The sequence below is a fragment of the Manis javanica genome, chromosome 3 (assembly GCF_040802235.1).
Source record: "Manis javanica isolate MJ-LG chromosome 3, MJ_LKY, whole genome shotgun sequence".
In the NCBI taxonomy this organism is placed as follows: domain Eukaryota; kingdom Metazoa; phylum Chordata; class Mammalia; order Pholidota; family Manidae; genus Manis; species Manis javanica.
Genome location: NC_133158.1, coordinates 6,867,119 through 6,879,756, shown reverse-complemented (window position 1 = coordinate 6,879,756; position 12,638 = coordinate 6,867,119). Strand labels below are relative to the sequence as shown.

At 36.1% G+C, this 12,638-nt stretch overlaps 1 protein-coding gene across 6 annotated transcripts in view; it reads left to right on the top strand.

The window, feature by feature from the left end:
• DNAH12 (dynein axonemal heavy chain 12) overlaps positions 1–12,638 on the top strand; it is a 150,242-nt gene that overhangs the window by 6,631 nt on the left and 130,973 nt on the right. For 5 of the 6 annotated variants that reach the window (XR_012128899.1, XM_037019334.2, XM_037019335.2 and 2 more), the window contains exons 3-9: positions 8–210; positions 5,460–5,541; positions 5,776–5,802; positions 10,189–10,378; positions 10,988–11,060; positions 11,641–11,799; positions 12,012–12,207. Coding sequence is in view for 5 of the 6 variants with exons in the window: in XM_037019334.2 (XP_036875229.2) it covers positions 41–210; positions 5,460–5,541; positions 5,776–5,802; positions 10,189–10,378; positions 10,988–11,060; positions 11,641–11,799; positions 12,012–12,207 (897 nt within the window). In the remaining variant the exon portion in view is untranslated. Of the gene's footprint in view, positions 1–7; positions 211–5,459; positions 5,542–5,775; positions 5,803–10,188; positions 10,379–10,987; positions 11,061–11,640; positions 11,800–12,011; positions 12,208–12,638 lie in introns of those variants that run through there. The other variant, XM_037019338.2, reaches the window with a different exon arrangement.

Genomic DNA, 12,638 nt, shown 5'->3' with positions numbered 1-12,638 from the left:
TCCTCAGTGTGTAGAGTATTTTAATCTTCAGGGGACCAAGATGTCAGAGCCAGACAAGGCTGCCATTGCAGCAGAAAAGGAGGCTTTGAACTTGAAGTTACCGCCCATCGTCCATCCCCCTGAAGACATAGGTGTCGACACAGCAACACAAAGCAAGCTGTTGAATTACCGAAGATCCAAGGAGCAGCAGAAGACAATCCATCAGTTGGTGTAAGTAGCATATTAGGAAATCTCGTTTGGAATTCAAGTGAATTGATTAGTGTTCCTATTCTCTTAAGAGGCTTTGACTGTGTAGGTCGTTGATGGATAGAATACCATCTTTGAATTCAAGTAGGAAAACAACTGAAAAAAGTAATCATAGTGATAGTGACTGTCATGGAGTGCTGTGCTCAGCAACATGTACTCTAAGTGCTGCTTTTATCACTTCACCCACACTTCGCAGACACCCCTGGAAGATGGGTACAAGTGTTATCTCTGTTTACAGATGAGGAAACTGAGGGGTGGAGAAGTCAAATAACTTGCCCAAGGCCACACTGCTGAGGTTTGGACCCCCACAGTCTGGTCTCAGGTCACATACTTTAAGCAGCACGCTATTCCTCCTCTCAGTATGTTATAGCTCTGCTAGGCCCTGAAAGTGAATCAGGTGATTGGGCCTCTATACATAGCATTGCATTTGAACAAGTATTTAATATCTTTATACTAAAGATACTATAGTCCAACATCCTGCCTACCCCCTCCAACTTAGTGGAAATTGAAACCAGTTTAGGTACCAGCCATCAAAGGCTGTGCTGTCAGAGGTGGTTCAGGATAATTCAGCAGTTACCAGGAATTTACTAGGAACCTGACTTCTGGGCTCTGGGGATAAATAAGAAGAAAAAGACATGAATCTCACCTGTAAGATTCTGACCTAACTGAACTATCAAATTTGTCCTGGTAGATTTCTGCTTCTCTTTCTGTCTTCTCTTTCCTTTTTTGGTACACCCAATTTGTACATATTTTTACACCTAAGTTTTACGGTCTGTTACATTATCAGTGATTGTATTGTTGGTAGTTAAATAATTGCAATTTTTGCTAAATTTACTTTCCTTACAATTAAACAGGTCTGTTAATCATATTTCTTTGTATTTACATTTTTTCATCTGTCAGTCATTTAATCACATTTAAGTCCAAGTTTATAAGGTATATATTAACTAGTCAGTATATGAATTATTAGAGATCCTTTATCCCCTTCATTTCTAAGACTCTGCTCAATGTTTCACAGGACTTAGAGAATAAAGAAGGGGACTGCTTTGGAATTACATATTTTTCTTATTCCAAACCTTTCATTAGCTCACATTGTCATGTTGAACTACTTGCAGTTCCATGAATATATTTTCCACAGTTGAGTGAAAAATAAATTTCACAATTGCTTCCTGCAATTTCCTTCACTGGAAAACAAGGAGATCGGGTAATATGCTTTTGTGGTGGCAGAGATGAGAACCTGCGGTTGTTTATTTAAGGCTGGACACAGTGGAGGAGGAAAGTAGATCTGCAGAGGGTATGTTTTGGATCCATGATCAGTAAGACCTGCTATTGGATTGGCTTTGGGAACAAGGTGGATCATATCTATATTTACAGAAGATTGGAAATCCAATAGATGGGGGAGAGGGCAAAAGCAATAATTCTCCTTTGGAGTTGAGGTGCCTGTGTGCCCTGTAAGGGGAAGGGTATTAAGTAGGCAGGGGGATGGATAAGTGAAGAAGTCTAGGCCAGAGATAACATAGCAAACTTGGGAGTCAGCAGAATGTAGCTGATTTTTAAAGCTATGGGCAATAGTTGAAATCATCAACGGGAAGGGATGAAAAACTGAGAGGAGAAACAGGCCCAGGCCCAGGCCTTTAGGCATTATAATGCTTGGATGTTGGGTAGAGAAGAGCCAACCAGCAGACAGATTGAGGAAGTGTGACTGAGGAGGCAGAAGGAAAAGCAGCACAGGGCTTCCTAAGCAGAGATCGCAGAGCACATCACGATACAGTGTATTGTGTGTATTGTGACTGCCCTTCTATTCTGCTTTGATGTGCTTAAGGACAGAGATCTCAGCACAAAGCAGAGTGCCTGGCATATTATTTTTGGTGAATGAATGAATTCTTAGGGGGAAACTTTATCTCTTATTGTGCTTCCTACTGATCCGTAAGCAGTAGCTCTCTCATTTGAGTGTATAATAAAAAATACTGCTCAGAACTACCCAAAGCATAGTGCTGTATTAATACTAGAAGTGCCACATGTTTATTTAGGAAGAATATGTTTGTAATGAAAGGTGTTTATACCAGAACCACAGTTTTCTGGATGACCATAGATGTTGTGATTCTGCATCCCTTGCTTCCTCTAATTGGTAAGCCATGGGAATGTAGATTTCCCTCTTTCAAAGGTGGGGTGAGGTCTGTGGATAGAGCAGATTCCAGGAGTGAGGTAGGAGTGTTCCTGGGAACACCTGGTTGAGCCAAAATAATTTTGTAGTTTTTTTAGAGTCCCAGAAATTAGTCACGTCACGTCTTCCTTGGCCACCACCTCCTTCTTGATTCAGACCAGCCTTTCTCCCCTTCACTGTGTGTATTCTCTCACACAGTCCTTCTAAACTATCTAGTTTTTGTATATTTATTTGTTTTTGATTGTTGACACAGAATGCAAAAGCAGACAGGGAATGAAAAGACTCATTCTCATAGTCTTCTCAGCTTTGTTTATTTATAGCCAGTAGGGGAAGACACACTACAGGAAACTGTTGCTATGTGAAAGGGTGGCATTTACATCTAAAGAGCTCAAGGAGGTCAGGCCTATGTGTGTTAGGATAATTATAGTGCAAGTCAGTAAGTGCCAACTAGCATACCAACGCCTAAGGCAAATTCCTTGGAAGTAATGATCCCTCAGAGCTGGGCTGACCAGAGAGATAATGATGGGTGAAAGCAAGTAAGGTCTGGGCTCTAATGATGAACAAATACAAAAGGAAGGAGGATATTCCATGCATATTTTCTTCCTCATGTGAAAAGGCCTTTGGGATTTTAATTCGGGCTCTGCAAGATTCCACAGGGAAGTGAGGCTACTAAAAAAAGAAAATGCAGAATGTCTAGAATTTTCACTCTGCACTGGCCAAACATCTGGAATTCTGGGGTCACACTCAAAGAGGGATGTTGATAAGCCATAATAGCTACAGAGGAGAGAGAGGAATTTTGAAAGTATCTCATTTAAAGGAAGCTTAATGCATTCTCAAGACTGATGCCGGGGTTCTTGTTTGCGGAGCCAAAGAATGAGCTTCACAGTTAAGGTAGGAGAGCAAGGTACAGGTTTTTATTTAGAGATAAAGTGAAAGGACAGAGCTCCCAGCTCACGCCAGGAGGGGACAAGAGAGTCCGTAGTGGTGCGTTGTCTAGGGGGTTTTATAGGCAGTTGAGGATTTTTCGAGAGCATGAAAATACTTAGGGGTGTGGACTTGTTAAGTGGTCCCTGAATATTAAAAATTAAAAAAGGTGGGCTGAGGTATTGTCAATTTGCTAAAGAATCCTGCCTCTGGAACTTCCTGGGTGTTAAAATGCAATCTTATCTTTAAGATGGAATTCTTCCTGCCCTTTACTATGCCGTCTACAGCGGGGCCTGCATGCTAAGCTAGTTGCTCAGTTTTGCAGAATCACCTCCTCAGATCTGAAGGAGGAAAGACAGCACATAGGCCTGGGCCTTTTAGTATGCTAAAGTGAATCTTACACATGTTACAAATGATTATCATAATAAAACATGTGCTACTCTTCTTTATCTGGGGAGCATTAACTGATCTCACTGAAGAATGATTCTAGAGCTCAATGTTTAACATAGAGTTTTAGTAGGGAGGTTTCCTTGCATGTAGTTGCATTGCTCTGACTGCAAATATCCCGTGCCCTGCCCCCTCCGGAGGCCCTCACCCTCCTCTGACTACATCCACGGACCCTGTCTCAAGAGTACGAGACTGGCATCAGACAGGCCTGAGGTCCTGTTCCATCTCTGCGGCTTATTTAGCCACATGAATTTAGCAAGTCAAGTAACTTTACTTACCTTTCTCTTCCTGTCTGTAAGATGCAGATAAGAAGAGTGCTTACCTCTGAGGACTTTTGTGAGTTAAATGAGACCCATGCATATGAAGATCTTAGGCCAATGCCTAGAACATAATAAACTCACCATAAATGTTCAGTTTATTGAAGAACAAGTTGAAGGAACTGGGTAGATATCACTACCTATGCCTTTTTGTATGTAGCTCCAGAGAATAGAAGTTACAAGGTTACAACACAACATAAAAAGTTGTTTCTAAGAAAAATTTGTTTCTAAAACAAACTGCTAGACTTGACTTCCTAAAAGTGGTCCCATACTCAAAAAAGTCAGTGACTATTGAATAAAAAAGCTAAATACTGCATAAAAAAGCTTGCTGTCTGAGGCCCTTAGCTGAAGATTCTGATCGCTTCCCCAGACTTCTCTCCGTCTGACCTCATAGCCCCTGGGCAGATGGGACCGCCTCCTGTTCCTAGTTTTTCTTTTGATCATTTCCTTGTCTTCCTTTTTCTCAGGGTCTTTGTTTTGTTTTTTGTTTGTTTCTTTATTTTTAGGCCCACTTACCCAGGAAAACCACGTTTCCACCTGAAATCCTCTTCTTCTTTTAAAGCTCCTTGCAAATGCCAACTTACTCACGTAGCCTTTTACAGACACCTCCAGGTAGAAGTGAACTTGTCCCTACTGTGAAGGGCCCCATACTTTTTCTATCACACTCTATTTTGACCTCCTCACCCTTTCAGTTTGTAAATTCCTTGAGATTGGTTGCTACTATATTTTAATAAAACCTAGCAAAATATCTTGCATAATGTAAGCATTCAGTCAATATTTGGTGACAGATGAATGGATTATATGAGGATATAGCTTTATTCAAAGAAGAAATTCTGTTTATGGATGATAAATTCCTGCATTCAAAACTGTTTATTAAGCACCTACTACATGCCAGATACTGTTCTGGCCACTGGAGAGAAGGCTATGAATAAAACAGTTTACAGCATATACTATGTCAAATGGTGGTAATGCTAGGAAGTGAGGAAAGTGAGGATAAAAGGGATGGATAGTGAAGGAAGTGCTACTTAACATAAGGGGGTTAGGGAAGGCTTCTCTGATGGGGCATTTGAACAGAGAAAATACATGTAAGGGTCCACTCTGCCTCAGGATTAACTTAAAAATCATCAATCAATTATAATTGAAAAAAAAGGTGTTTTATTTTTAGTCTCATCCTTTCACATTATACATGAATAATTTGGCAATTTGAAATGAAAAGGGCTGTTGGGACTTGTCTCATGGAAGATTTAGTAAGATAGCTCTTGAGTATCTCTTCTCTTAGTTGAAACATGCTCAAATTGTATTGTTTTAAGAATACATCTTAATTTTTCTTCAAGAGAGGCATACATTTTTCTAATAAATTTCAGAATTGATGGGGCCAAAAGAAGTTTAGACAGAACACTAGATAAAAGAGCACGTTCCTCACCAGAACCAGATTATTCTCCAACTGTAAGTTTACATTTTTCCCTTTAAAAAGTTTACCCTTACTCAATTTGAATTAGTAATCAAGTCAGTTTCAATGTAACTAGTATTTTTAAAAAAATATATTTATATATATTTAATATATTTAAGGTTACATATATTTAAATTTAAATAATATGTATATTTTAATTTTAAAACATTTACATCACTTAAAATTCTTCCTGTTGATTTAATTATGTGTTGTTTGTTTGCTTTTGACAGATGACCAGTGAAATTAAAAAGAAAGGAGTGAGTTCAATTTTTCATAATTCTTGTTTTGAAAATGTTCAAAAAAATCATTACAAAGTAGCTCCCTCTGCTAAGTCCCATTCTAGAAAAGAAAGAAATTTACAAACTGGGATTTTTATTTTCCCTGCCAAAAGGAACAAGGAAGTCATGGACAAAATTATGGGTTATATTTTTGTTGCCATTTTTTATTTGAGGAAAAGTTGTAAATCTAGTTCTTATTCTAAAAACTGGGGGGAAATATCAAAGTGGCAGGTATAAAGAAATGCATCTCTTTTTATTGTCCTAATATTGATATAATGATGATTAGTTGTTGAGAATCTATTCTGTGCTAGATCCTAGATTTAATCACATCCTAGATGCTAGAGATTAAAAAAAAAGGACATTGCTTGGGTGACAACATGGGACTATGACATGATTGGTGGAAAGATAACACACAAAATTTCCTTAAGAGCAAAGCATATGGAACTTATAGAGCTGGTCACACAAAAGATGAATTCAGCATGTTACCAGACAGGGGTAGAGGCTTTCTGAATCCCTTGAAGTTCCCTTTGGAATAGAGAGTTGAGGATCCCTCCCTGTGGATTAAAGTTCTTTGGAAGAACCTCATTTCAACTATGCCTAGTTTGTTTTTCCTTCTTTTAAAATATTCGTCTTCCTTCTCCCTCTGCTTCCCAGCTTTTCTGGGGACTTCGGCTGTGGATTGTCTTTACTAGATAGAAGAACTTACACAAAACAACCCCAAAACATTCACGACTATTCAATAGGCTGGGTGAATTGCAAGACATGTTTGTGTGAGTATGGTTGGCATCCTCACACTTCCTCCACAGTTCCTGCTTTTTAGTACCTTACAATCTGAAGCAGGTAGCTGGGCATGAAAACAGGTATTCACTCCTGAACCCACTGCTCTTGACAATCTGTTTCCTAGGAACTACACCACTTCATCATTAGTGTCACCAATGACAACTAATTGCCAAATCAAAGGATATTTTTTCAATCCTTCTTTCAGTAGACCTCTGGCTGACCTTTAAAAAAGCTGTTTACTTTTAAATAAGTGGATGCACAGATCAGTGGGACAGAATAGATGACCCAGAAATAGACCCACACAAATACAGTCAACTGATTTTGACAAAGGAGCAAAAATCAGTTCAATGGAGGAAGAATAGTCTTTTCGACAAATGGGTGGAACAATTGGACATCCATAAAAAACTAAACAAATAACAGAAAAAAACCCCACAGACCTCAACCTAAACCTTGCATCTTGTACAAGAATCAATTAAAAGTTGATCATAGATTTAAATGTAAAACATAAAACTATTAAAAACTTTGAGAAGAAAACACAGGAGAAACCTGAAACTATAAAACTTTAAGAGGAAAACCTAGGGCTAGGCAAAGTGTTCTTAGACATGATATGAAAAGCACAATTCATAAAAGGAAAAATGTATATTTTATTAAAATTAAAAATACTGCTCAGCAAAAGCCCTGTTAAGGAGATGAGAAGACAAGTTGTACACTGGGAGAAAATATTCACAGATCACATATACAACAAAGGACTTGTATTTAGGATATATAAAGAACTCTCAAAACTCAACAGTATAAAAACAAGCACCCCAAATGTTGAAACCACTGTGGTGTTTATGTGAAACCATCATAAGATTAAATATCAATGATATTTTAATAAAAAAAAATAAGCACCCCAATAGAAAGTGAGTAAAGGACATGAATAGACATTTTACCAAAGAAGGTATGTGGATAGCAAATAAGCACATGAAAGATGACCAACATCATAAGCCATTAGAGAATTTTTATTTTTGTCCTTAGCTTGAAGGTTTATAGTCAAAATACTGTGTTCAAAAGTTATTTTGGCTAATTCGACAAAAATCAGTGTAGCTGTTACTAATTTGAAATCCAGTTAGGTTTCTTTGCTTCAGTTTGTTTTTCATTTTGAATTTCTTTTCTCTCCCATCCTTACTGATTTTCTTTACTTATATTTTGAGCATGTAAAATAACAGCATTGTTTGAAAGTCAGAACCATACCAAAAAGTGTACTCAGAGAAGTATTGCTCATGTCTTCTCTCCTGTTTTCAGCCCCTCACACTGTCTACCCATTTCAGCCTTCTCCCTTTAAATAACCAGTCTCATTAATGTCTGGTTTATCTTTCCTGTGTTTAATTTTTCATAAAACAAGAGAGATATTTCTTTATTTCCTCTTTTACAAAATCTTATACAAAATGCATCATACAATATTCTTTTGCATTTTTACTTAATAAATCCTAGAAGTTACTCCATGTGAGTTTATAGAGATCATCTCCATTCCTTTTTTTTTCTAGCTTTACTGAGATATAATTGACATAAAGCAAATAGTTTAAGGTGTACATGTTGATTTGACTTCCTCATTCTGTTTTATTGCTGCACAGAACGCCAGTGTGTGGATGTATGATAATTTACTCCTCCACTCTCAGATGTTTCCAGTATTTTGATACAATGAATACCCTTGTGAATATGGGTTTTCATATTGGACCTGTTTTTTTAATTTCTAAAAGGACTGCTGTGTCAGTGTACAGTTTCGTTAGATACTGCAAAATTTGTTTTCTGAAGAATTATGCCAGTTGTGTTCCTTTTTGGAATTTATGAGAGCATGGTCTCCCGTACTTTCACTGTAGAATGTGGGGATCATATTTTTTTATTTTTTTCAGTCTGATAGGTGGCAAGTGCTGTATCATGCTAGTTTAAATTGCTTTCTCTGCTTATGAGTAAGATTGAACATCTTTTATATGGTTAAGGGCCATTTTTATAATATTCTTATTGTGAAATGTTGGTTTATACCTTCCGTCCATTTTTCTTTTGGGTTTTTGGTCTTATTTTCCCCTAAATTAAAAAAAAAAAGCAGTGAAATACACATAATATAAAATTTGCCATCTTAAACATTTCAAGTATACAATTCAATGGTGTTAAATATTTTCACGTAGTCATGCAACCAATCCCTAGGACTTCTTCATCTTGGAAAACTGAAGCCCTATACTCATTAAGCAACTCTCCGTTTCCCTCTCCTCCCTTATACCGTGGCAACTAGCATTCTGTTTTCTGTCTTTTTTATTTTGACTGCTCTAGATACCTCATGTAAGTAGAATCATGCATTTTTTTTGTCACTGGTTTATTTCATTTAGCATAATTTTACTCATGTCATCCATCCTCTATATCTTTAAGCACTCTTTACACTTCAAGATATATGTTGCAAGTATTTTCTCCCAGATTGTTAATTGTCTTTTGGTATTTTTTAATTATGACTTTTTTTTTTACCATGCAAACATTTTTATTTTTTTTTAGTCAGAATTTGTCAATCATTTTTTTCTTTTTTTGCATCTGGAATTTGAATCAAAAAAGTTTTCCACTATGCTCAGTTGTAGTAGAATATATCCTCTTTTTTTTTTCTAGTCCTTGTGTAGTTCCATTATTTAAATTCTTGGCCTATTTGGAATTTATTCTGTGTATGATGGATGGTATGGATTAAATTTTTCTAAATGGCTAACCAGTTTCCCCAGAACTATTCATTAAAATCCTCATCTTTGCTCTAGTGATTTGAGATGCCACATTTATCATATGCAAATTGTGCTATATACTGGACCTGTTTGTGAACTTTACATTTTTTCCCACCGGTCTGTCTGTTTATGTAACTATACCACACTGCTCTAATTAGGGAGACTTTATAGTCTGTTTTTATTGTCTCTGAGGGCTAGTCCTCCCTTGTAGATTTTTTTTTTTCTAATGGATTTCCTGGCAACTCTTGCATGTTTATTTTTCCACATGAACCTTAGGCTCAGCTTGTCTAGTTCTATAAAAATGTGTATAGATATTTTTATTTGTATTGTATTAAATTAACTTTGGGATAAACTGAAATGTTCATGATGTTAAAATACCTTTACCAAGGTCAAGTGTTGTCTTTCTGTTTGTTCACCTCTCTTTCTTTCAGATTGCTCATTGTTGCAGGAGAATTTATGAAACTACACTGCTATTATATCAGAATATAATTTCCAAGAGAGTGGGACTTTGTGTGTTTTATTATTATATCCTCAGCGTTTGGAACAATGTCTGACTATTTGCTCAATTATTGAATATCTGTTGAGTAAGGGGAATAATAAGTTTGACAAAGGATCTTTGTTTTACCCTGAGAAATGAAGAGTGTATTAAGGACACTTATTTGGTGAGAACTCATCATAGTCAAAGAAAAATATAAAGTGGTTCTTTGGAGGTCACACTTTTGGATAAAATGTTTTTATTCTGAAAACGTTACTTTTGTTTAGAAAAAAATGTCTTGAGAAAAAAGCTCAGCAATTACATTGAAATGCTACACCATTTGGAAAATTTAATTTTTTCTTATTACTTTCTCAGTTCAACTATATCTATATGAAGCAATGTGTAGAAAGTAGTCCTATAGTACCTATTCAGCAGGAATGGCTGGATCACATGTTAATGCTGATACCTGAGTCTTTAAAGGAAGGGAAAAAAAGAGAAGAATTTATTGAAAGTCTCATAAATGAGGTATCAAGTGACTTTGAAAAAAGCATGAAGAGATATCTGGGTAAGTAGCTTTTAATACATACCAAGCTTTTTTTACATTGGTTCCCTACCCTCCCAATCAAAAGTAGAATATGAACAATGAATAGCAAACATTTATGTGTTTAACTATATGTATTTCTTTGTTGTTCTTTTCATTTAATGTTTTTATTTTGAGCCTATAATGTAGTCAAAATCTTTGTAATTTAAGGGAACTTTTCAATCGCTTTTTATGTGTTTCTTAGCTCATAGTTTTTGGATTTTTCATTTTGTCTTTACAGTTGTAGCTACACTATTTGCAGGATTATATAAAAATATTAACATATTTGGGGAGATTTATTAAGAATTTAACCTTCGCTATTTTTATTGGAGTAAATTTTCTGAAGTGGCCATGCCAGTAGATAGAATGTGAAAAGCTGAGGACTTATTAAGCCTTACTGTATTTGAAATCCCCTCCCAAGTCAGGCCAGATAGTACCAAGAGCTTGATTTTGTTTTAATAAAGAGACTTTTTCCTTATACTCATTTTAATGCACAGTAAGATATATAAAATATACCATCCAATATCAAAAGTTAGAACTTTGAGTAGGTCTTGCAAGGATTTTCAAGAAGCGTTAATACATATATATTTTTAGTGCGGAGCATTCTTGTGAAACCTCCAGTTAAATGGCTTGAAGATGAAGGAGGCCCTTTACCTGAATCCCCTGTGTAAGTAAATTATTTTAAAAATAGTACTGCATCTAGGTTTTGATAACAGATTGAAAATAAACTGATCTTACATTCAAGTTGACATTTGTGAAACTCAAAGGTATTTTGAACACATGTAAAAAAATAGTGCTACCAGTTTTTTTCCCGGAAGGAATCCTCTGTACTGAACTTGTCTAGTCGCTGCTCACACAGCTAGGGGAACCTTTGTGGATATATAGCTCAGCGGGCCCTAAGTAGGCCTCAGTGTATGCCAGACATGTATGCTCATGTTTCTCCCAGACCGAGGGGCTGAGTTTATCTGTCACAGTAGAGCGCAAGTCAGCAGGGCGCTCGCACCCGGCCCGTCAGCCTGCCTTACCCACAGACGGTCTCTGTTCCCTCTGAAGATAACAGGCTTCCAAGATCTTGATGTACTTTCACTGCATGTGCATCTCCTAGAGCTGCTTTTGCTGACCACTTTTCCCTCTTCTCAATCCCTAGGCTTCTCATTTTAATATTAATTCCATGTCACAAATATTATTTCCTAAAATTTAGAGTGTATTGCTTGAATCCTGTTTGATATGGTGTTTTGCTTTTCCAGAGGCCTGGATTATTCTAATCCTTGGCATTCTAGCTATCTGCAGGCAAGAAGTCAAATATTAGCTGATTTGCACATTGTTCATCCAACTATGAAAATGTTACTGGGCCTTGGTTATTCGACGTTTGCCAATACAACTTTACTAGACTTAACAGGAATTAGGTAAAATCCCATATTTACTAATAAATATTTAAAATTTGAATGTCTCCTGCTTGAGTCTTCATATTTTTAATTGTATAATTTTTAAAATGACTAAATCTTGAGAATTTGTATTTAGATTTTAAAAACTTTAAATTTATCTTGTTTCAACAATTGTGTATTAAGACCAATATCTATCATTTGCTTTAAAACATTTTTAATTTTTTCATAAGTAGAGCCAGAGGCCCAATTGAGTGTGAATCATTGAAAAATGATCTCTCAATACAAGCTAGAAAGGCAGAAGAGAAGATAATGAACACATGGTATCCGAAGGTTATAAGTCTCTTTACCAAGAAGGAAGCTCTAGAAGACATTAAACCTGAAAAATTAGATGCATTTTATAGCTGTGTTTCCACACTTATATCAAATCAGGTAAATACATTTTATATATTTTAAATATGATAGTGTTATTAAAATTAGTTTATTGTCTTACATAAAATTCAATGCGGATATAACACTAAATAATTATTTTGAAATAAATTAAGGAAAATGTATTTACTGTAATTTTACTTAAATAAGTTTAGTAGAAAAATGCTTCATTTCTGAAGCAATCTAAAATGAGAGAAAAGTGTAGAAGCAAATGTTTGTGTGGTTGGATTTTCAATAGTTGGTTCTATGAGAGTGCTTTATTCATGCTTTGGTAACTTATTATGCACATTTCTAAGTTTCAGTGGCTCACCTAGTGGTGTGCTGGAAATCTGGCTCTCCAGAAAAAAAAAAGCCCTTATTTGTGGCATTTGCCAATTTCCATGTTATAAATATTTCTGCTGTGGTGGTTTTCAGGCAACCTAAAGTTTAGAAAC